Raw genomic sequence first — 24,088 nt, 5'->3', positions numbered from 1 at the left:
CTGTTCCATTGATCTGTAGTCTATCAATACACCAATATCCCATGGTACTTGGTTACTATAACATTTATAATCAGGTGGTATAAGCTCTCCAACTCTGTTCTTCTTTTTCAAGATTGTTTTTCCTAGGTCTTTGAATTTTCTATACCTAACTATGTGTGTTGAAAACCATGAATCTACACCAATTCTTTATTTTTATTTTTAGTAAAGACAGGGTTTCCCAGCCTATTGCCCAGACTGGTCTGGAACTCCTGGGCTCAAGCAATCTGCCCGCCTTGGGCCCCCAAAGTGCTGGGATTACAGGTGTGAACCACCGTGCCCAGTCTATGCCAATACTTCTCATTCCAATCCAATGCCATATAAATATAAATTTCACACTCATCTTCATTTGCTACAAAAAAAAGGGCTGCTTGGTATTTTGATCAGGATTATGTTGAATCTATATATCAAATTGGGGAAAATTGTTACCCTAATAATACTAAATTTCTATTCTATGAACATTATATATTGCCATTCATTTAGGTATTTGCTAAATTTTCTTACAATGTTTTATAGTTTGGAGTATAAATGTCTTGAAGATATTTTATCAAATGTATTCCCAAATATTTTATATTTTTGAATACTATCTAAGTGGCATTTTTAAAGTTTATATTTCAATTGTTTGTTGGTAGCAGATAAAAATACAGTTGACTGTATATTGACTTTGTATTACACAATATTCCTAAATTCACTTTTCAGTTTTAGTATTTTTTCATAGATTTTTAAAGATTTTAAATGTAAATAATCATGACTGCCATAAAGACAGTCTTGCTTCATTCTTTTTCAATCTGCACACCTATTTCTTTTTCCTGTCTTATCACACTGGCTAGGATTTTCAATATAATGTCAAACAGAAGTGGTGATAATGCATATTCTTACCTTTTCCTCATTTTAGGGAGGTATCATTCTGGCTCTGTCACCCATGCTGCAGTACAGTGGCACAATCTCAGCTCACTGCAGTCTCTACCTCCTGGTCTCAAGCAATCCTCCCACCTCAGCCTCCCACCACTTGGCTAATTTTTTGAACTTTTTGTAGAGACAGGGTCTCACTATGTTGCCCAAGATGGTATATTTTATTTTCTACCTATGTTATAAACCCTGCAAATATATTATGATTGTTGTTTTAATAGTGAATGGTCTGCCAGGCATGGTGGCTCACACCTGTAATCCCAGCATTTTGGGATGCTGAGGCAGATAAATCACCTGAGGTCGGGAGTTCGAGACCAGCCTGGCCAACATGGTGAAAACCCGTCTCTACTAAAAACACAAAAATTAGCCCGGCATGGTGGCAGCTGCCTATAATCCCAGCTACTAGGGAGGCTGAGGCAGGAGAACTGCTTGAACCCAGCAGGTGGAGGTTACAGTGAACCAAGATCACACTACTGTACTCCAGCCTGGGTGGCAGAGCGAGACTCCATCTCAAAAAAAAAAAAGGGTGAATGGCCTTCTTTCATATTTACTGGGCATGATGACATGGGATCATTTTCTCTGACCTGATAAATTACTTTAGGATTTTTCTCATGTTAGTCTACTAGGTGTGCAGCTTCACAGTTCTTATTTGTCTGAGGACATTTTTTTCACTTTCATATTTGAAGTATTTTTTGGTGGAGGGTAACAGAATTCTAGGTTGACAGGGTTTTTGTTTAGCTTTGTATTTCTTTCAGCATTTTAAAGATGTTATTGTCTTCTGCTGTCCATAGGTTTTTGTTAAGAGATCAGTTATCTTTATTGTTGTTCCCCAAGAGAAATTATATCATTTTTTTCTCTGGCTGCCTTTTTTTTTTTTAAGAGTCTCGCTCTATTGCCCAGGCTGGAGTGCAGTGGCACGATTTCTGCTCACTGCAACCTCTGCCTTTCGGTTCAAGTGATTCTCCTGCCTCAGCCCCTGAGTAGCTGGGATTACAGGCGCACACCACCACGATTGGCTAATTTTTGTATTTTTAGTCGAGACGGGGTTTCACCATGTTGGCCGGGCTGGTCTCGAACTCCTGACTTCAGGTGATCCACCCGTTTTGTCCTCCCAAAGTGCTGGGATTACGGGCGTGAGCCACCATGCCTGGCCCTGGGCTGCTTTTAAGATTTTCTTTTTGGACCAGGTGTGGTGGCTCATGCCTGTAATCCCAGCACTTTGGGAGGCCGAAGAGGACGGGTCACTTGAGGTCTGGAGTTGGAGACCAGCCTGGCCAACATGGTGAAATCCCATCTCTACTAAGAATACAAAAATTAGCTGGGTGTGGTGGCGCATGCATGTAGTCCCAGCCACTCAAGCGGCTGAAGAACAAGAATCATTTGAACCCAGGAGGTGGAGGTTGCAGTGAGCTAAGATAGTGCCACTGCACTCCAGCCTGGGCAACAGAGCAAGACTTTGTCTCAAAAAAAAGAGATTTTCTTTTTATCTTAAGTTTTCAGAAGTTTTATTGTGCTTTGCTTAGGTGTGCTTTTATTATCCTGCTTGAAGCTTTTTGTGAAGCTTTTTGAATCTGTGAACTTTATCATTTATTAGATTAGGAAAATTCTCAGCCATTATTTTTTCAAGGTTACTTATGTTCTTTCTCTTTCTCTTCTCTTTCTAAATGCTAATTGCACATACATTAGACCTTTTGCCTATGCCCCACATCTCTCTGTTATTTTTTATCCCCATTATGTTTTTTTCCTTCTGTGTTCCATTTGAATATTTTCTGTGAATATTTTTGAATCTAGCCTGGTGCTGTAACCATTCAAATAGTTCTTAATTTCAGACATTTCAACTTGCACTTCTAAAATGTCCATTTGATTCATATTCATAGATTCAAATGATCGGTTAAAGTACTTTTTCATCCATGTTATCCATCTTTCCAATTTTTTAAAACATACTCATGATCATTATTTTGAAATCCTTGTCCACTAACTCTTGTATCTGAATCATCTCTGGGTCTGCTTCTTTTACTATTTTATCTCCTGATTGGTTGTTTCTTCCTTTTTCTTTTTTTGTTGCATGTTCAGTGACTTTTTTTTGTATGCTGTATATAGTGATTAATACAGTGGATGGGCTCTAGATTATATTCTTCTGAATGTTGAATCTTGTTCTAGCAGCAAGTGTCTATTTAAATTTAGCCCTCACATGACATAATTGACACATCTTTTATCTGAGAATTATAAAATTTGATCATGATCATATTGTAGCCTCTCAAAGTGCTCTAGAAATTGTCAGTGGTTTACATGAAGTGGCCATGGGTGTCCAGAGAACCCTGAAACTGTATCAAATTTGTACATATTTCCAAACATTTTTGTTTTATTTATTTTCAAGATATGCAGCAAGTTTAATACCTGAAGGTTAACAGAAATGGCAACAGGACACAGATGCAATGCTACAGTAAAATGGGGCTGGGGGTAGAAGGGGGCAGAGGGACACTGGATATCATCACGCCAACCAGTGAATGACTCCTCTGGTGCCCTGAGGTCATGAGACACTTGACCGTGTCACAAAGTATGGAGTAAACTAACAACTCTGAAAGACAAGTAGCTGGCAGCATTGCTGAGATTAGACTAGGGGCCAGGGCCTGGAGCTTTGTCACAGAGTTTTGATGCTCAAGGATGCCTGGGCTCAAGAGTGTTTTGGTCAGCATTTTAACATGAGGAGAAGGGCTTCTTCAGGACATACTCCCTTCTCTTAACATGAGGTGAAGAAACCCATCCCATTCTGGGTAATGGGGCCCCATAATACCTTGGTCTTTTGATATACACTACACACCACTGTGCCCCCCCAGCCAGCTTCAATCTGTCTGCTAAGCACCCACTTTGCAAATGGATCTCAGAGAGAAGAAATCCAGAGGAGGTGGGAGGAGCACCGTGGTGGGATTTGAGGAACAGGAGTTGGCCAAAGGAGCAGATGTGTCCCATGTCGGGTCCCTCCTAGGCATGGTAAAGACTGCTATTGCTCAGAAGCACCTTTTCCCCAGGTTTGAAGGCTGGTATCCCAAGGTAGGGGCAGCTGGCACAGTGGAAACTATTGTCCAGATAGCAGTTTCCACAAGCTGACTTGGGTTGGGAGCTCATCTGCTCCCTTGACTTCTCTTTTTCCATTTCTTCGGCAAGGCCACGGGTGCAGCTCTGGCAGGTCTTCCTCTTTTTCCCTTCCCCACAAGGAGCAGCCTGCAGGGAAGTCGGATCTGGCTTCTTCAAATCTTCTGGATCCAGCAGCTCCTCTGAGTCAATGAGATCCATGCTGTCATCCTCCATATCATTGGCTGAGAGGGTCCACAGCTTGGCAGCAGCAGGGTACCCAGCAGGCTTCACTGAAGGAGATGACTTCTTGGTGATGGAAAGCTTAAGCTGACTAGAAGAACACACTTCAAAGTTGTTTTTTGTTTTTTTTTTTTTTTCGCTTGTGATCTGAACAAAGAGCAGGCTGTCACTTTCCTGACCCAGGTGTTCTTGAACAGACTGTACCTCCTCAGGGCTTAAGGGCTCCCATGGCAGCTCTTTCACTTCCACAAGACCAGAAGCAGTCAGGGCTGAACACAGCTTGCTGTCTTCGCTTTGCTGTTGTTATCTACAGCTGGATCTACTGGTTCTTTCAGAAAAAGACATCCAGTAGGCCGAAGGATCCGGGCGATTTCAGCCAAAATCTCAGCACTCAGTAGAGTGGTGCTTCCCAGGACTAAACCCGACAAAATAATGTCAAAGCTGGATTATTTGTGGGCAGACTGCAACAGCTGGTTGTTTTCCACAGACACGCGGCCCTCATTGCCAGTTAACACTTGAAGCTTATCCACCAGATCTTTCAGAGCCTGCACTGGGGATGACTTATCCCAGACCACTGCCACAAACTGGCCAGCAGAGATCCCAAAATCTGCCATTCCTGCAGTGCAGTGCTGATGGACCTAAAAACTGCCGCCTGGGCTCGCTCCCAGCTTCTCCTCAGCCGTCGACCCCACACAAACATTTTCAAAATGAAAAGGCACTCTCGTGTTCTCCTCCCTCTGTGCACTTTGCTTTGGTGTGTGACAAGGCATCTAAAGATGTTTCTGTTTTGTTTTTTTTTTTTTTGGTAAGGTGGTGTTAACTATATGGTTATTGGCTAGAAATTCTAAGTTATCAATTGTGTGTGTGTGTGTGTGTGTGTATATACATATATTTGTAAAAAGAACAAAACAAACGAGACGAACTCGGATGCTCCTTGCTTGGCATCGAGGCTGTGGAGAAGATGCCTTTTGGAGGGGCGATAGCTCAGGACCTGCACTGTGAGGCTGGGCCTGTTGACTCTGCAGTGGCATCCATTTAGCTTCAGGTTGTCTTGTTTCTGTATATAATGACAGCATTCTGCTGCCATCTTAGCCGTGGACAAAGGGGGATCAGCTGGCATGAGAAGTTTTTTTGTTTCGTTTTGTTTTGTTTTAGTTAAGTGGGGTAGTTTTTCAACTGTTTGTTTTTAAACAAACTGTAGAACTCTTCATTGTCAGCAAAGCGAAGAGCCACTGTATCAATGAAAGTTCAAGAACCTTCTGTACTTAAACACAATTTGCTATTTTGTTATTTTTTGCTTAGAATGTTGAAATGTTTTTGAAGTTAAATAAACAGTATTACATTTAAAAAATAGATAAATAATAAATAAATAAATGTAGCCCTCACTCCTACTGTGTAACACTGGTCATTCATGGTCCATAATCCTAGGATGTGGGCTTTCTAGAGTCTCCATGAATACCTAGACATCCACGAAGGTTTACACATTCTACATTAGAATGAGCCTAACCTCCTGCATATCCACATTATTGTGCAGCCTCTGAAATCTCTGTTCAGCTCTCAGCCTCCCAAAAACTATTATCTGCTAGACATTCTGAAGTCTTGCCCTGCAAATACAGATCTTAACAGTGGGCTGAATAGCTGAGGGAAATTTTAATGCAATTTTTGAGGGCTCCTTTTCTGTAGCTCCTGCCTCTAAGTGACCTTGCCCTCCAAACCCAGCTGTGTTAGAAGGCCTGAGCTCCGATCTTTGTTTCTTCTGCCCAGAGACACTGCCGCTCTCTCTTTGGGCTCCATCTCTCTGTGCTGGGATGAATGTGAGGTTGGCCACGTGCTTCCCTTTTCTGAAGGATAATAATCCAGTGACGCATGTTGTCATTTTACGTAATGTGTCTAGCTTCTATTGTTGTTTACATCAGAAAGGTGAGTCCAGTACCAGCTACTCAATCGTGACTAGAACTGGATGTCAAGAAATTTATTTTTTAAAAGGAATAAATTTAAAAAACCATTATGTTTTTCCCATCTCTAGTTGTAGTGCATGGTTACACATAAAAAGCCTCTTACCACATGCTCTAAAATTCAGATTACAAATTGTATTTTCCTGGCCAGTGCTAAGAGCCAAGAAAAGTTCTATATTTTTATAGGGTTCTGTCTTTTATTTTCATACCTTCCATAAAACACTTAATAACAGCTGGGCACAGTGGCTCACACTGGTAATCTCAGCATTTTGGGAGGCCGAGGTGGGTGGATCATCTGAGGTTAAAAGTTCGAGACCAGCCTGACCAACATGGTGAAACTCCGTCTCTACTAAAAAATGCAAAAAAATGGCCAGGCGTGGTGGCTCACGTCTGTAATTCTAGCACTTTGGGAGGTGGATCACCTGAGGTCAGGAGTTTGAGACCAGCCTGGCCAACATGGCAAAACCCCATCTCTACTAAAAAATACAAAAATTAGCCAGGTGTGGTGGCGGGCACCTGTAATCCCAGCTACTCAGGAGGCTGAGGCAGGAGAATCGCTTGAACCCAGGAGGCGGAGGTTGCAATGAGCCGAGATCGTGCCATTGCACTCCAGCCTGGGCGACAAGAGCAAAACTCCATCTCAAAAAAACAAAAAACAAAAAAAACCCAAAAACGATTAATAACAAGATAGAATATATTTGACCTAATCTTTGTGGACTTTTCTATTATTCATATAAGTAGAATAAAACTTTAAAATTTACATATTGATTATTTTTTTTGAGACATTTGGCTCTTGTCGCCCAGGCTGGAGTGCAGTGGCGTGATCTCAGCTCACTGCAACCTCCAACTCCAGGGTTCAAGCGATTCTCCTGCCTCAGCCTCCCGAGTAGCTGGGATTACAGGTGTGCACCACCATGCCCAGCTAATTTTTATATTTTTAGTCGAGACAGTGTTTCACCATGTTGGCCAGGCTGGTCTTGAACTCCTGACCTCAGGTGATCTGCCTGCCTCAGCCTCCCAAGTGCTGGGACTACAGGCGTGAGCCATGGTGCTCGGCCAATATTGATTTTCCTAATAATAGAACACTATAGAAATAAATATTTCTTAGGTCAAAGACAGAACATGGAAGTACAAGTGCTCTGATTTCCTTCAAAAGTGAAATAAGAGGGAAATAGATGAGTTTTGTCACCCCATTTTTTCTCGCTTTTTGATGAATACAAAATCTAAAGGAATAAAAGCTGTGCCCAAGTACCTTCACTAAAAATGGCTTGTACACAAAATTAGATCAGAGTTAGGAAGATCTGTAATTGCTATTTCTCCTACACATTGTCTTTTAAGACAATTCAATTCCTGGTTAGCCACCTAAAATAAAAGACAATTCCTGGGTAGGAGCCTAAAATACAATGTTTATAGTAGAAAAGCTTCTGTGTTATGATCATGGAAACTGGAATTTAGTTTTGTTTCCCTCATTTTGGAAAGAATAAAGAAGTTACTTAGCAATCTCTGTTTCCCCAATACCCTACTGTTATTTACTTGACATTGAAGATTAAAGTTATTTAAACGTTTCAAAGATACTTTTTAAAGTCTGGAGTTCACTATGTCTAAAGTATTGATTAAGTCATTAAATATATATTCAACATTTAATGTTCAAATAATGGAGGGGTAATAAAAATGAATCAAACATTTTTCTTATCTTTAAGGATTTATTGTAATTTTGTGGGAGAGGTAAATAAGCACAGCATGTGGAAGAAAGCAGCCACTTGCTATACTTTACCATGTTATGCAAGTTCAAGGAGAGGAAAGCTCTTGTTTGTGTGGGTAAAATGGATCATCAAAGGTTTCAAAGGAGGCAATGATATCAAATGTGGTCTTAAATTTTGGGTAGAATTTTGCGTGGTGGGGAAAAAAGGATAGACTGTACAGGTGCAAGAACTGCATAGTCAAAGATAGAAAAGAAAAAGGAATAACAGAAGGTCTAATTTGCCTGGAAATTAGAGATAACACTGGAAGGTAGTATGAGGCCTTCTTTGGGGAGTTTTAATGCCAGGTGGGGGAAAGCAGGCCACAGGGAACCAGAGAGGCTGTTGTTGACCGGAGGAGCACTGGAACTGGAACTCAGAAACATTCATCTGGCCACAAAACCACATCAAGACCTCAGGGCCAGTGCTGATCTAGACAAGAGTTTCCAACTACTCAATCTTGAACAAGGTAGTGAATTCTCATAAAATTAAATTCAATGTAGAGGAGTGTCCTATATTCTAAAGCTGAGTCCTCCCTACATTGCCATTTTAAAAATAGTCTATAGAACAATAAAAGATAAGTTTTTTAAAGAATGTCTTTATCTGGCAAAATTAAAAGTTGGGAATTCTATGTTGGTCCTAAACCCTTTTTTGAAATGTTATTGGTGAGAAAACCCAAAGCCTGGGAACTCTTAGCACACGGTGCCAATTTAGACATGAGAAAGGGTGGGGCGAGCTTGCTTGGATAGAGTGGTGAAAAAGTGGGGCTGATAGGAGGAAAGGTAGTTGGAAACTTAGAGGACGAGTTAACCATTTGGTTATGGGAGTCAACAGAGGACAGTTCCAAGGGTACCATTAATCAAAACAGGAGAGCCAGAAGGATAAAGGTAGTTTGGTGGAGGCAGAGTAGGCAGAGGCTGGCAAGGAAGAGATTCGTTTTGGAAATGTCATGTGGTTTGTTCCTGTAAGATACCTGTTTGGAAATGTCCAATGAGCAATTAAAATGTCAGTCTGCAGCTTGAGAGGGGAGGACTACTTATTGATGAAACAACAGGCATTTATTTTATACTTACTATGAGCCACCCACTAAGTTTGGGGGAAAGAGACATATTTGCATGTTATTCCATAGACTCCCTTGCACTGATCTTTTCTTCATTAAGTACTTGTTAATATAATCCTTTTATCTGTTTTATGGTGCTTTGAACATGTAAGCCAAGATACAATGGAAATACAATATTCACATTTACAATTGGTCTACAAATGAATAGAAAACTAAGACTGAAAAAAACCTTTATTATTGTATTAGTTACTAGCATAGGCTACAGTAACAAACGGATACAAGCATATAATGGCACAGCCCCATAAAAGTTTCTTAGTCACAATTTCTCTCTTGGTGGGCAAGTAAATAGGTTGCTGAAATGACTCTTAAGAGACATTTCAGCCTGAGAGGGGGTCCACCTCATAAACACAAGGCTTCCACTGCATCTCAGTCAGTATGCAGTGGCACTTTCAAGCCTTTAAGTGGCAGCATCACTTCCACTTATAATCAACAAGCTAGAACCCAGTCACATGGCCCCAACTAACTGCAAGGGCCATCTAGGAAACATAGTCAAGCTTTGTGTTCAAGGAGAAGAGGAAATGGATTTTGCTGAACAATGCGCAGACTGCCATAATTTTCATTAAATCATCTGAGAAAAAAAGCTAACTTATAGGAAATAAAACACTGGGTCATGAAGAACACTTAGTGTACCAATGAACAGAATCTTTAGCACTGCTTCTCTGGAAAGAAGTAATTGGCACTTATAAGGAACTTCTATTCATGTAACAGTTAAACCATGTTTTATTAGAAACAAAACAGCTGAATTCCAATATTGTTCAGAGTCCTTGCAAGGGTATCATTTGTTTTTTCTAGCTGAATAGTAATCTAAGCTAACTGACCTGAAATGATGGGAAAGAAGACAATATTCCAGTATTGATATGTTTTCTACAAGCACATCATTGATAACCTTCCTCTTTGTTCCCAGGAATATAGGCCTCTTCAATGTGTTTGTGGTTTTTGCATTCGTTTCACCATCAGCATTTTTTCTTCACAATTGTCCTTCAACGACTGCATCCGGTTATGAACTCTTAGCCTGTGACCACCTGCCTACTTCCAGATTTTGACTAAATTCTCAAACCCTTCATGTCAGTTCTTAACTTGAGCCTGAACTGTGCTCAGAGTAGCAGACAGAAACCCATTAGCAGTAATCCATCACTGCTCAAGATCTTTTATCATTTGATATCTAGAGATATCTGCATTTATTTATGAAATATGTCGATTATCCCTTAGAACTAAATTCCTTGTAATTTAAATCAAATATCTCTACTAGGGACATTTCCTTTCCAAATCTTAAGATTATCACCAGTTCTGCTGCGGTACAGTCTTTTTTTTTTTTTTTTTTTTTTTTTTTTTTGAGACGGAGTCTAACTCTGTCACCCAGGCTGGAGTGCAGTGGCACCATCTTGGCTAGTTGCAACCTCCACTTCCCAGGTTCAAGCGATCCTCCTGCCTCAGCCTCCCAAGTAGATGGGATTACAGGCGTGTGCCACCACACTGAGCTAACTTTTGTATTTTTAGTAGAGTTGGGGTTTCACCATGTTGGCCAGGCTGGTCTTGAACTCCTGACCTCAACTGATCTGCCCACCTCGGTCTGAAAAAGTGCTGGGATTACAGGTGTGAGCCACGGTGCCCAGCCGAGGAAGTCTTATTGACATCAGCAGTGATACATTGTTTCTTCTGGCTTCAAATTTGGAAAGGGAAGCATTTGAAAAGAAACTGGGATTTCAGATATTAGCTCTGCTTTACATTGATCCTAAATAGGTGGTACGGTCTCTTGCTGGTAAGTAGTAGGGAGGAAGAGGGGAGATATATGGGAGTAACATGGATCATCAGGAAACCTTCACAGCATTATTTTGTTAGAACATGTTCGTGGAGTTTTGGTTTTGGTCACCTAGCACCAGAACACTTAGTTTAGGCAGAGTCCTAAAATAGGCAGGAGGCAGGGTCACACATCCCACTGTGGAAGCTAAAGGAGGAAGATAATCTTTTTTCTCTGACAGCTGGGGCATCTGCAAATGTTCTTGCCAAGGGCTTTGAACCTCGAGGGAGTGACACAAAAAGGCAGGATGCTGAGATCATTGTAGGTATGGTGGGATTCACAGCCCATAGCAGAGATGACTTCTGAGGTGTGAGGTCCTCTGAAGACTTTACCTAGGGCAGGGACCATCTTGGCTGTGCTCCAAATTGCCAGCTTCCCTGGCTTCTTCTTTCCTGGACCTTGTTCTTTGGTTCTGTGACAGACTTATAAAAATTGCCTTTTTCTTGTGTTGGTCAAGGTAAATTTCTGTTATCTTCACCAAAAATTCTGACTAGCATAAACATTCCACATATCATCTACACCTATAATTTCCATTAAAATACCTGTTTCATTGCAAAAATTATCAATGGAAAACTTTTTAAATATAGACAAATAAAAGACCCCAAAATCAAAAACCACTATGACCTCATCACCCATGCAAAACCATTGTAATCAAAGTTTTTAAACATTTTTTGGTACATACTCTCCCAGACTTTTTTCCTGGGCATATGAATCTTTTCTGTTTTTTTCTTTTTCATTTTCCCTCTTCCCCTTTCTTTTCTTTCTTTCGCTATTATAAAAATGCTATGATACAATGATCAACATGTCTGTTATACATCTTTGCACACTTGTATCCTGAGTTTGTCTGCTCTTCTGCCTTATCTATAGAATTACTTCTCAACATGAACACAGACATGAGTTGGCCTAGCCTAGTGAAAAATGTTTGTCACACTTACTTGACTTGCCCTCCAATATATATGTAGAAGTGGTAATTCTCATATACAAGAAGGCATATACAATAATTTCACGTACATTATTGAGTTATAAGACCAATGCAAGGCTGGGCACCACGGCTCATATCTGTAATCCCAGCACTTTGGAAGGCCCAGGCAGGTGGATCGCTTGAGCCCAGGAGCTTGAGACTAGCCTGGCCAACATGGTGAGACTTCATCTCTATAAAAATTTTAAAATTAGCCAGGTGTGGTGGTGCATGCCTGTGGCCCCAGTTACTTGGGAGGCTGAGGCAGGAGGACTGCTTGAGCCCAAGAGGTCAAGGCTGCAGTGAGCCATGATCGCATCACTGCACTCCAGCCTGGGTGGCAGTGAGACCCTGTCTCAAAAAGAAAGGAAAAAAAAAAAAAAAAAAAAAAAGACCAATGCAGCAGAGTAAAACATGTTCCTCCACTGGGTAAAAGTCCTCTAACACCTATCATGGCTATCTCATTTCATCATGTACAAATGAATTCAAAGTTTTTATATTATAGTTGCTAGGATCCAGAACTTCCAAAGAAAGTTTAGGGTATACATATACTCGCCTGAAAGAACCCAATATTTCAACTAGAAATACGTTAAAAATTTACTAATTTCTCAGAATGCATTAAATTGATCTCTAATTCAAGAGGCGCTGTAGAAAATTTTTTACAAATAGATCATTACTTAGAGGTACAAATAATAATTGCCATTACAAAGCAGAGAATCTAAGAGGATTTAATTATTGTATACATAATTTTACTATGTATACGAAAGTTATAAATGCCATTTGCAAATGGTAAAAACATTAAAAGTTCTTAAAAAGTCTGATCTCTACCTCATATCTTAATAGATTTTAGTATTCTTTTCTTCATAGAGGTAAACCTCAACTCTAGATGGATTAAAACAAATTAGTGGAATCTAAATTAATTGCATTTCTATTTTTCAACCAAAATTGCCTTATGTCACTTTGTTCTATGGCTCCTCATTCCATTATTTGTCTTTAAGGCATTTATTTTTTTCCTTCACAGCCATATTTTAATACTAAAAGTAAGAGCTTACAGCTCTGGTTTTCTTCCTGATGAATGGTAAACAAACTTCCCTCATTGCTACTTCAAAACTGTCTTTAATAAATATATTTAAGAAACCGATTCACAAAATTTCTAGAGACTTCCAAACAAGTGTGCAAGTGATTTTTTTTTTTTTTTTTTTTTTTTTTGAGATGGAGTTTCACTCTTGTTGCCCAGGCTGGAGTGCAATGGCGCGATTTTGGCACATGGCAACCTCTGCCTCCCGGGTTCAAGTAAGTCTCCCGCCTCTGCCTCCTGAGTAGCTGGGATTATAGGCACGTGCCACCAAGCCCGGCTTTTTTTGTGTGTGTGTATTTTTAGTAGAGATGGCATTTCACCATGTTGGCCAGGCTGGTCTCGAACTCCTGACTTCAGGTGATCCACCCGCCTTGGCCTCCCAAAGTGCTGGGATTACAGGCGTGAGCCACCATACCTGGCTTTTTTTTTTTTTTTTTTTTTTTTTTTTTGAGACGGAGTCTCGCTCTGTCGCCCAGGCTGGAGTGCAATGGAGTGATCTCTGCTCACTGCAAGCTCCGCCTTCCGGGTTGACGCCATTCTCCTGCCTCAGCCTCCCGAGTAGCTGGGACTACAGGCGTGCACCACCTCACCCGGCTAATTTTTTGTATTTTTAATACAGACGGGGTTTCACCGTGTTAGCCAGGATGGTCTCGATCTCCTGACCACGTGATCCGCCCACCTCGGCCTCCCAAAGTGCTGGGATTACAGGCATGAGCCACCGCGCCCGGCCTTTTTTTTTTTTTTTTTTTTTAATGAGACAGTATCTGGCTATGTTGCCCAGGCTGGAGTGCCGAGGCGTGATCTCTACTCACTGCAATCTCCACCTCCCGGGCTCAAGGGATCCTCCCACCTCAGCCTCTATTGTAGCTGGGACCACAGGTGCACGCCACCATGCCAGGCTAATTTTTTTTTTTTTTCATTTTTGGTAAAGATGGGGTTTCACCATGTTGCCCAGGCTGGTCTCGAACTCCTGAGCTCAAGCTATCTGCCTGCAGCTTCCCAAAGTGTTGGGATTACAGGCGTGAGCCACTGCACCTGAGCCTTTTTTTCCTTTTTAAAAGAAACCAACCATCTTTAAGCGGTTTTTAAGATTTTTACTGTTTTTTGTTTTTAGAGAAACAGGTCTTGCTATGTTGTCCAAGCTGTTCTTGAACTCTTGGGCTCAAGTGATCCTTTCACTTCAGCCTCCCAAGTAGCTGGGCCTACAGGGGAACATCACCATGCCTGGCTTATTAATTTCACTTTAAAAGTCACATATATGACAGTTTTCATCCAACAGGGCTTTTTCTCCCTGACCAATCCATTAATAAGGTAACTATCCAATCATTAAAAAAATTTTTTTTTTCTAAATTATCCAATACTTTATTAAGCAAAACAAAATAATATTTAACTTTTTAGATCCCAGGCTTCAACATTATTTGCTATTCAATAAAAATAAATAAAATGTAGTGGTTTTCACATTTGTTACCACAGATTTCAAAAGAATAATCTACATTCCTAAAAACTATTTACATATACAAACAAAAAAGAACATAATTAAGCTGGAGTTTTTCCATGTCATTGTCTTTGGGGTCCAAGCAGCAGAACCATGATGTAGGTAAGAGAGTACTATGGCCGATTGCCAGTGATGTGATTCAAGCTCAAAAACAAAAAGTTGAGCTGCGGGTATATTAGCTTGACTCATAAAAAGGATGCTAACCAAAGGGTCTCCATCTTTAGAGACCAAACAAGGGCAAATGTGCTATTGGTGCAAAAGTAATTGTGGTTTTGCCTTTTTTTAAAAAAAATGGTAATTACTTTTGCACCAACCTAATAAAATGGCAATAGTAACGATATGGTTATTTGTAAAACAGTACTCTCCTACACATTTCAAAAGAGCCTAAGGACACTCATTGTTCATGTCTTTGAGAACAAAATAGGCTGCTCATTTATTTGGAATGGTTCTTGATGGAGGATATTCTGGAAGGCGGGAAGATCTTTCCTTCCTGGGCCATCTATCTCTCTAGGGGGTTAAACTTTGAATTGTATCTCATTTATTCTTCTCAGTGTGACTCAAACCTAGTTTCAGAGGTTAGAGACTCTACATCTTTCAAACACAATTCCTGTTGTAGAATTACTCAGTAGATAGGAACTCTTACCTGTTCCCAACTCCGTTTCAAAATTCAGCGAAGATTCCTTGATATGGGATTTCTTTCTATATTTTCTGAAATGCAGTGCCACTTAGAACACTTATTTACTACTATAATATACAATAAAATGTAATTTAAAAAACAACTTTGTAAAATAAGGTATGTAAGAGCAGTGGTTTTTTTTATATTTGGTCATGTTGTGTGGGGCAAATACAGCTCAGCTTTGGCTTTGCTATATTCCTTTTTTAATAATAAAACAAAATCATATGAAAATTTTCTTACAAATAGATGTATTTGTAAAAGCAAAAGAAAATTTATTTCAAGTATGTAAGGAAAGCGGAAATTACTCAATTGGTTATACATATACTTTTGGATATTTCAATTTCTGTAACGACTGACATCCAGTGAAGCCTTCTTTCAATTTTCTAACATTAATACAAAAGTCATCAAAATGTATAAATGTAAGATGCTTCTAAAAACAACTGTCACATTTACCGTTTTGATTTAGTAATCAGGCCATGACTTTTTCGATTCTAATTTGTTCCTGTACTTTCTCTTTAATGGGGGAGGGGGTGGGCTTCCAAGTCTTCCTCTTGAGTCTTTGTACAATAAAGTGAGCTATTTGCTTCTATTTAGCAAAGCTGGATGGGGCATATCTCTGCATTGATTGGTTGGTTTTTAAGGGATTACTCCTCTGGAAAGACACTGTCTCATATTGCATTGCTAGCAGCGTGGTCTTAACTGTGGTTAAACTTTTAAATTGAAGATGAACATTTACCATCAAAGAGAACACAAACTTCAGGACTCCTATGTTACACAGATCATACACACCATATTGACCTGTTTTGAGAAGAGTTCTGTTTGAATACAATCCTAAACACCATATCCAGAAATAACAACTGTCTCAATGGCATAAATAGGAAATTTGGGGTTCCTCATGTATTACAAAGAAGCCAATAAAACTTAGAATAAATTCCAACTATACAAATAGGCTTCAATAAGATTAACAAAATCTGAGGATGACAGGCAAGTCAACAAGTTAAATAAATTATACTATTTATACCCAGATAAAATAAAACAATGACTTCTAACTTTTATGTTGCATTTCCCACCTACTCAGAGTAAACATCAGACTTCAAATTCCATTTATCATTTTATCTGAAAGAATTTACTGAGTAAAATCCTTAGTTGCAGGGCTTTACACTTGCAATCCATCAGGTTGCAATATTAAAGTTACTACAGCTTCTTCCCCAGTGTAAGCATTCTGTATGTGTTTTATTTACATTGTCACTTTTTATTTCCTCCTCAACTTCATATGTCTAAGAATGAAACTGTATTGCTATTATGCAACAGTATTTTAACTTTGCAACATACATACTGGCTTATCTCTCCTTTGAACTCCTGTTCCTGAAAAATAAACACATGTATCCAGAAAAACTACCTTGAGGTGTGTGGGGAAGAGTGCAGACATGTAGAAACAAACACTAAAATACAGTCGTGTGGAAAGGTAAGGATGTATCTGTCCTTGTTGACAACAATCCCCGTGGTTTATTAACAGCCACAGGCAGCCAACTTAGTGCCGTAAGTCGGTAACCCAGTGGGCATCAGGGCTTTAAGGTCTCTTAAAACTTAATGTGATTCAAAAATACCCAAGGCAAACACGCCGAAAAACCTGGAGAAAGTGCTCCAGTTAGAGCCTCCTTGGCAACCCAAACCGAACCAAATGACTCAGGTGGACGATTAGAATAAACCGTGCGCCGTTCTCTTTCACTAGGTCTATAAAGCCCATAAATTATGTTTGGTCCAGAAAACCAGGAGTTATGAGCACCTTCCTTTTCCACCTTTTAATATTCTACATATCCAGCAACAGTTCTTAATCCATGGTCTTCATTCATTTGTTGCCTAAACAAGATCTTGGGTGTCTCTTGGTGATCACTTCTTCCAAGCTGACCTAATATGACAACAAAGTGAAAAGCCTCTTCGTGGGAAGGGTCGCGACCGCGCGGTAAGTCATCCAAAAGTGGAAGCATCTTGCTTTTACTGACTTATGCATACGAGGGTGGCGATGGTGGCGGCCTGACAGGGACGAGGCCGGAGGAGAAGGGGCGCGCGGGCTGGGCAGCCGCGGCGGGGGTGACGGGGGCAGCCACGCTCCCCAGCGCGAGCCGCCGGACCCGGGACCCGACGAGCCCCTCCCGGCATTGCACCCTGACCCCTCTCCTCCTTCCAGGCCTTTCATCTGCCCTCCCGCTGGGCAGCCCGCGGTCCCCGGACCTCAAGCCGCCCGCCTCCTTCCGCAACCCCGTCGCGCCGCCCCGCGAAGCCCTCGGCCGGGCGGGGACCCCGACCCAACCCCTCCGGCCGCGCCCCTCCCCCTCGCAGAACGCACCTGCGGCCCCGCCCCCGGCCGAACGCTGAGGCGGCGGCTGGCTGGCAAGGCCGGGCGGCTCGGCCCTCGAGGCACAGTCACCTTCCCTTCCCCCGCCATTCCGCCCACCCCCCTCACTCAGCCACAGAGCAGCCGCCGCGCTCCTCAGCCGCCCCGAAATCTAAAGGGGTCCGTCTCCGGCACCACAACCAAATGGCCGAGCCTCCCTGGCCGGCTGCGCAGCCCACCCATTGGTCCCTTCCCCCCCCCGCCGCCACTGCCATTGGCTGTTGCCCGGAGACCCTCGGCGGCGATTGGCTCGGGCCGCTGCCGCTCGTCCGTGGGGCCGCAGATCCCGCCTCCACGGCGATCAGGTTAGTGTGCGCCGCGGGTGCTGGGGGCTCGAGAACCGAGCGGAGCTGGTTGAGCCTTCAAAGTCCTAAAACGCGCGGCCGTGGGTTCGGGGTTTATTGATTGAATTCCGCCGGCGCGGGAGCCTCTGCAGAGAGAGAGCGCGAGAGATGGAGATGGGCAGACGGATTCATTTAGAGCTGCGGAACAGGACGCCCTCTGATGTGAGCATTTGCCAAAAATATCTCTGTCGGTCCATTCTCCTACTTTGTGTGTGTGTGTGTGTGTGTGTGTGTGTGCGCGCGCTGGGGGGAGGCACTTTTTTTGGGGGGGGGCGCCCGGGAGGTGCGGGTTTGGGGGTCGGACTGCAAGCGAATTGGCAAGGCTGGGGGGTTGCAATGCCATCCGAGCATGTTCCGGCCGCCGCCGCCGCTGCCCTTGGTGTGTGACTACCTGTGCGTGTGCTCCCGCGTGTGCGAGTGTGGGTGCGAGAGTGTGCGTGCGAGTGTGCACCCATCGGGGGCCGGCGGGCGCACGCGTTTGGGTCGGAGAGAATAAGGCGAAATCACCCTCGGAGATCGCTGCTCCCGTGACTCCGTCTGGGGGGAAGATTAACGAGGGAGGAGGAGGAGAGGGGCTGCCTCCTGGATTTAACAACAAAAAAAGGGGGTTTTACATTTTATAAATGTATCCCCCCTTCCGCCCCCCTCCCGCGCCTCCCCCCTCCCTTTCTCTCGCTCGCTCGCTCGCACACACAATAAGTTTGGGGCTTCGCGAGTCCGGTTTAGTTTCTGATAAATGTGGGCCGAGGCCCCCGGGGAGAGCGCGTGGGGAGGGGGCTGCAGCGGAGTTGGGAATGGCTGGAGTTTAAAGTGCGTCTTCATTTCTTTGCAGTGATGAGGCGAGAGACGGGGGAGCCATATTTGTAACTTTGTAGTGTTCGTGAACGCGCCCTTTCTCTCCCTCCCTCCCTTTCTCTGCCTCCCTTCCTCTCCTCCTCTTTCTCCCTCACTCTTTCCACCCCACCTTCGGGCCAGATGCTGATGTTTCTTCCTTTCCTTCCGAAGGGAGGATAAATTAGAAGGAGGGGGAGGGATTTTCAAACGTGCTAAGGCACAGATAATCCCCGCGTCTCCCTGCCTCCAGCGATCGCTGGTGCAAGTTGCCCAAAGGCTACGTCCCGGTGCCCCCTCGCCCCAGCTCCTTCCGGCTTCCCCAAGATGCCAGCCTTTGGGCCCTGGTGCCCGCCAGCTCGAACCCCCGGCCCGTCTTTCTCAGTGCTGGGCTCGTCGGCAGCCATTCGGCGCCTGCTTAATAAATGGGCACGGGAAACTTTGTCAGGACGCGAGCTGCCCGGAGCTGGCGCCCGTGGTGGGTACTGGCTGGGTCCACGTTTATGCGGGCATGGCAAACACGCAGCTCTAGGATGGGAGTTTGCCCGCTAGCCGCCGTTATTGATTGGGCAGCGGCGGGAACACGGCCGGAGGAAACTTACACGGGTGGGAATCGCGAGGCTCGAGCGAAAGCTTACCCCTGAGGAGGGGGAAGGTGAGGGTGGGTGACTCGAACGCTGGTTTTTATTTCTGCCTCCCTCTCGCTTTCAAACCTGAGTGTTTTCGGCGAGTTGGCGGCTCTGGGGCGGAGACTCCGGCCAGCTCCCCTCTTGGCCCCTTGGGGGGACCGGGGACGCGCTGGCGGGAGGACACCCCCAGTCTCGGTGGCCCGAGCTCCATGAGTTGGGAGTTTGGGCAGCACCGTGCGCTGGCCTGTCGCCCCTCTAGCCCGTTAAACCCGAATCCCGGCGAAGGCAGGCCTCGCTTCCTCTTTTCCCTAGTTCCTCCCCCAAACCTGAGTGAGACTTTTGAAAACAAGATCCTTTTTGTCTACCCCCTCCCCGCCTTAACGCAGCTGTGGACTGGAGACGTGCGAGTGCCTTATGGCGCGCAGGGCGGGGAGGGGGCGGCCGCGGGAGAGGAGGGGGCGCCGCCGGTGGAGGCCGGAGTTTCCGCGCACTATTTGCGGGCGGTTTGCCTCTCTCCGGCCGCTTTCGTCCCGGCCGGGACCCGGCGCCTAGCGTTTGGGGGCTGGGTGTGGTGATGGGGGAGGGGGCCGGGGCCGCGGTCTTCCCGCGTACTTTCCGGAAGCCCCCTGCGCGGAGGGGGAAGGGCGCCAAGCGCGGGGCCGGGGTCGCCGCGGGTGGGTGCGGGGGCGCGGCTGGCCTGGCGAACCCGACCGACGCTGCCGGCCCCCCGGGAGCAAGCAGGAAAGCGGGTCGAACCGGCTCTTTAAACTTCCCCGAGTGTGTGTGTGTGTTGGGGAGGGGAGCGCACCGCGCCGTACTGGGAGCGATTTCTCACGCTTCGCCCCCTCGCCTCCCAGCCTCGCGGCCCACACGCCTGCCCCCTGCCTGGAGGCGGGGTGGGGCGCGGGTGGCGGAGGAGGGGGCACTTTCTGCACATTTGCGGGGGAGGGGGAGAAAGCTAGCGAAAGAGGGACAAAAGGGTTGGGGGAGGAGGAACTGTATTTTTTTAAACGTTCTTAAGACAAATGGCTCCCGGAGCGCGCCCCCTGCGCCCCTCCCCGCCGCGCTGCCCCTGGGCCCCCCACACACCCACCTTCGGCACCTCTCCCAACTGGGCTCCGGGAGCTGGTGGCCATGCCGCGACGCCGAAATAGGACGAGCAGCCATGTTTCCCGGGGCTCGCGCCGCACGCCCCGCCCCTCCTCCCCGGCGCGGGGCGCGGGGCTCGGAATGCGGGCTCCGGGCTCCATGTGGCGCGGGGCGCTGGCAGGCGGGCGGCGGGGGTGCAGTACGCGCGGGGCCGGCCTTGTGGCTTTCTAGGCTGGTTTTGAGTTCCAGGTGTTTTATTTATTTATTTTTATTTATTTATTTTTTTTAACGGCTAGGCCCACCCGGGGCTGAGCCCGAAGGGCGCCGAGGCGTTACTGGGGGGCAGGAGCCGCCGCCAGGGCCCTGCGCGCCTGTGGCACGACTGCCGGGCGCCGGGCTGCCATTTTGTCACCGTGGCTGTTGTCGCTGTGGGGGGCGGGGGGAGCGGAGTCTTGCGCCATCACCCCGACGGCCTCCCGCGCGGAGGAGGCAGGGGGAGCTGGCTTTGGGGACCCCCAGTTGTGCTGTGAGCCCCGATGGGGGTTTCCGCCCCGCGCCAACGGCCTGAGGCTGTGCTGGAGCGTCACGGCGGCCGCGGCGCCGGGAGGACGACGATCCTCTGTGCAAATGCCCCCCCACGCGCTCCCTGCCTCCCCCGCCCTCCTCTCCGGGGTTTCGCCGTTCCTCCTGCAGGCGCTCAGACGTAGTTAAATGTGGCCTTAAGGACTAACCGATCGCTCTGGTGTTTGCTCTTTCGGCGGAAGTGATAGAGTAAGGGGAACATTAAACATGAGGTTCTTTTGGCGGGGGTGAGGGGTGTCGCGCACGCGACTCTAGTGGCCCTGACTGAAGCCAAGGACAGCAGCCTGTTCCCCGGGAGGGAAGAGTTGTCGATCCGTTGGGGAAACGCCCTCCCGGGCTGGGCTCTCCGGGAAGGTAGGTCGAGCTCCGTGTTTCAGGTGGATGTTGCAGCGCCCTGCAGGCTAGGGGAACCCTCCTCCTCGGTCTAAACCTGCTCCTTCCCCCTTTTATTTTTGCCTGGGAGAAGGCAGCTACAATAGTAATGAGATCCTAAAGCGAAAGAGAGGGATGAAGGTTTGCTTTTGAAAAAAGTAAACCTCCTTTCTCTGGATGTTGACTTAGGAGCCAGGCAATTCGTCGCGTCGGGTCCTCCGATGCTGGCATCTCTGAGAATTTTAAAAAGCCGATATAGGTGCTGGTTAAGCACCTCACGAGCTGAACTCTGGTATCTGTGCAGAAACTAACTTTCATGGCAGTGTCCAGCAGAGGCTGCCTTGGAAGCCAGCTTTTACTTTGACCTTTGGAATACATCGCATGATGTTTTCCAGGCTGACTTACTGCCTAATTGGGTTCAAGTAGCATGATATTAACTACAGTTTATGCAAGCCAACCAGGAACTCGCAGGCAGAAAATTGAGCCTGAGTTCCCCTATGGTCATAGTCAGTTGAGTTCTGCTGCTGATAGTAGTTTCGAGTCTGAGGGGCTCCATGATGAAGATGGGCTTAGGAATTACACAGACCTGGGTTTGAATTCCTCCTGCCACAAGGAGGTAGGATACGTTTACCTGCCCTTGTGACCTTGGGCTGGTGAGCTTAACCTACCTTTTTGAAGCTTTGTTTCTTCACCTGTAAAACGGAATAATCCTATTTAATCAGTAAATGATGACAAAACTGGTTTGATATGGCCCTCAGTATATGCCGTCTATATGACAGTGTTAGTCTCGGAGACATATCAGGGTGCTTCCAGGCATTACTTTGAGCTCCTCCATGGTTTAGGATAATAACAATATTAGCTAATGCTTACATAGCAACCACGCTGTGTCTGGCACATTTCTTAAGTGGATTACATGTATCAACTAATTTAGTCCCCACAACAGCACTATGAGGTAGGTATTATTATTATCATCGTCATTGTGCATATGGAAATTGAGGCATACAGGGGTTATCATGTGACCAGTGAGTGGCAGAACCAGGATTCAAACTCAGCCAGTCTGCATACTCAACCTCTACACTCTACTGCCTCCTTTGAAACACCCTTTTTTTCTTAAGATACTGTAAGGAAGAGCTTTTTCTTCTCCAGCTTTGGAGTGGTGCCACCGTAGAAGGAGAATGAGTTTTCTATTATTGAAGATGCTGAAATGAAGAGTGGATAGCATCCTGGTTGGAGATATTAGAGGGCCAGGAAGTTCAGGACCAGGGGCTGTGGATTATCATTTTATGAAGCCTTGCACTGAGTTTGCTTTAGCACATCACAGTGGGTTAGGTTGAAGTGGATCTGGCCTTTAAGGTGCTGGGGGACACATTTTGAGTAAGGAGAAGACAAGCAGGAGCTGCTCAGGCAGTCTGCATCTGCAGCCAAAAAAACTCAACATAACTGGCATGTCTTTAGTATCTGGGACATAGTATGCTCATAGCACCTCATGGATCATCTCACTTAATCATCCCAGCAACTCTTTAAGGGTAGGCCAAGCAGTGCAATGCCACCCCTGTTGTGAGGATGAATCATCTGATTTTTGGAGAGGTTGAGCAACTGGTAGGTGGCACAGCCGGGTTCTCGCACTGCAAAACCACAGGCCCCTTCGGTGGACAGAGATTCCGAGGATTGGATAGTTCATTGGGTCCATGGCCCATTACCAGAATCACGTGAGAGGCATGTAAAATGCAGATTCCTGGGCTCCACCCCAATCACAGGAGTACCACAGCAATCACCAAACTATAACTGAGCTCCCAATTTTTGTACAGTCATGAGCTAAGAATTATTTGTACATATAAACGTTGCAGTCAATTTGATGGTATGGAACACTCTTTGAATCCCAATGACTTGAAATGTTATTCCCCCAAAAAATAAGAAATCCACTTGTCTCGTTAGCAGATCTCGTTACAAAAAAAAAAAATTGTACTCAATATATTCTGAACTTTATCAATAAAAGAACTGTGGAAATGTGTTAGATTTTTCTCTTGTTATAAAAGTCCCTATGTAGTGTTCTTAATTTTGGCTCTTGATAAAGTTTACTATCTGCCCCCTTTGCAGAAGAGGTTTGCTGAAAAGGTGGTTCAGTAGATTGGAGGGTGGGCCCCTGGGATCTAGTGTTGTGCTTTGTTTAAGCAAATGGCAAGCCATATATTTGGGTGGTACTCTCAGGGTCTTTTTAAGTCCTTTTATGTGTTCTGTGCCCTGTAAGTAATTGGTGCCTAGTGGAAATCAGCCTCAACCCAGGAACCTCCATAGGAAGAGAAATTATCCTTGTTACTGGTTTAGTATGAAGCACTTCTCGTCTAGAGTTCTGTATAGCCAGCTGAAATTCTTCGTTGTGTACTCAGAACATGTCAAAGCCTTCTGTGTATCTTGTAGTTGAATGGTCACTCTTAGGTTCTAGATGTCATCTCAGAGATAGAAAGAGCTTTGGATTGCAACGGTTAGAGCTTTGAGGCTTGAACCAAAGGTGGGGCAGCTGTGCACCCAGTGGCTGACATCAGCCTTTCAGAGCCCAGATCTTTGAAAATGACAGATAATCCTGGAATCTCTAGTTTTTGGCCTGCTGCTTTTCTACCATGCGTGTTTCCTGGGGAATGAACCAGCAGCATAGTGGCTTTGAGTTTCAGAAGTTTTTCCCTCTAGCGTCTTGTGCCTGAGCTAATGAACGGAAGGAATGGTTATAAAATTGGCCAGGTCAAGGGGAGGAGGAGATAAATTCAAGGGG

The 24,088-nt window shown here is 45.1% G+C and overlaps 2 protein-coding genes and 1 pseudogene across 4 annotated transcripts in view; 2 read left to right on the top strand and 1 right to left on the bottom strand.

The window, feature by feature from the left end:
- Positions 1 to 1,145: 1,145 nt before the first annotated feature.
- Positions 1,146 to 5,708, bottom strand: LOC117976048 (anamorsin-like; annotated as a pseudogene).
- Positions 5,709 to 17,612: 11,904 nt separating this feature from the next.
- ANP32A (acidic nuclear phosphoprotein 32 family member A) overlaps positions 17,613 to 24,088 on the top strand; it is a 42,162-nt gene continuing 35,686 nt past the window's right edge. The window contains exon 1 of the mRNA XM_034939020.3: positions 17,613 to 17,980. Coding sequence (XP_034794911.1) covers positions 17,927 to 17,980 — 54 coding nt within the window. The 5' untranslated portion in view covers positions 17,613 to 17,926. The remainder of the gene's footprint in view (positions 17,981 to 24,088) is intronic.
- LOC129393935 (uncharacterized) overlaps positions 17,987 to 24,088 on the top strand; it is a 32,784-nt gene continuing 26,682 nt past the window's right edge. The window contains exon 1 of one of the 3 annotated variants that reach the window (XM_055098164.2): positions 17,987 to 20,616. In XM_055098164.2, the coding sequence (XP_054954139.1) occupies positions 19,853 to 20,616 (764 nt within the window). In that variant the 5' untranslated portion in view covers positions 17,987 to 19,852. The other 2 variants (XR_008621029.1, XR_008621028.2) reach the window with 2 other exon arrangements.

This window comes from Pan paniscus, chromosome 16 (genome assembly GCF_029289425.2).
Source record: "Pan paniscus chromosome 16, NHGRI_mPanPan1-v2.0_pri, whole genome shotgun sequence".
In the NCBI taxonomy this organism is placed as follows: Eukaryota; Metazoa; Chordata; class Mammalia; order Primates; family Hominidae; genus Pan; species Pan paniscus.
Note: the sequence above shows the minus strand (reverse complement) of the source record. Positions and strands in the feature narration are given on the sequence as shown.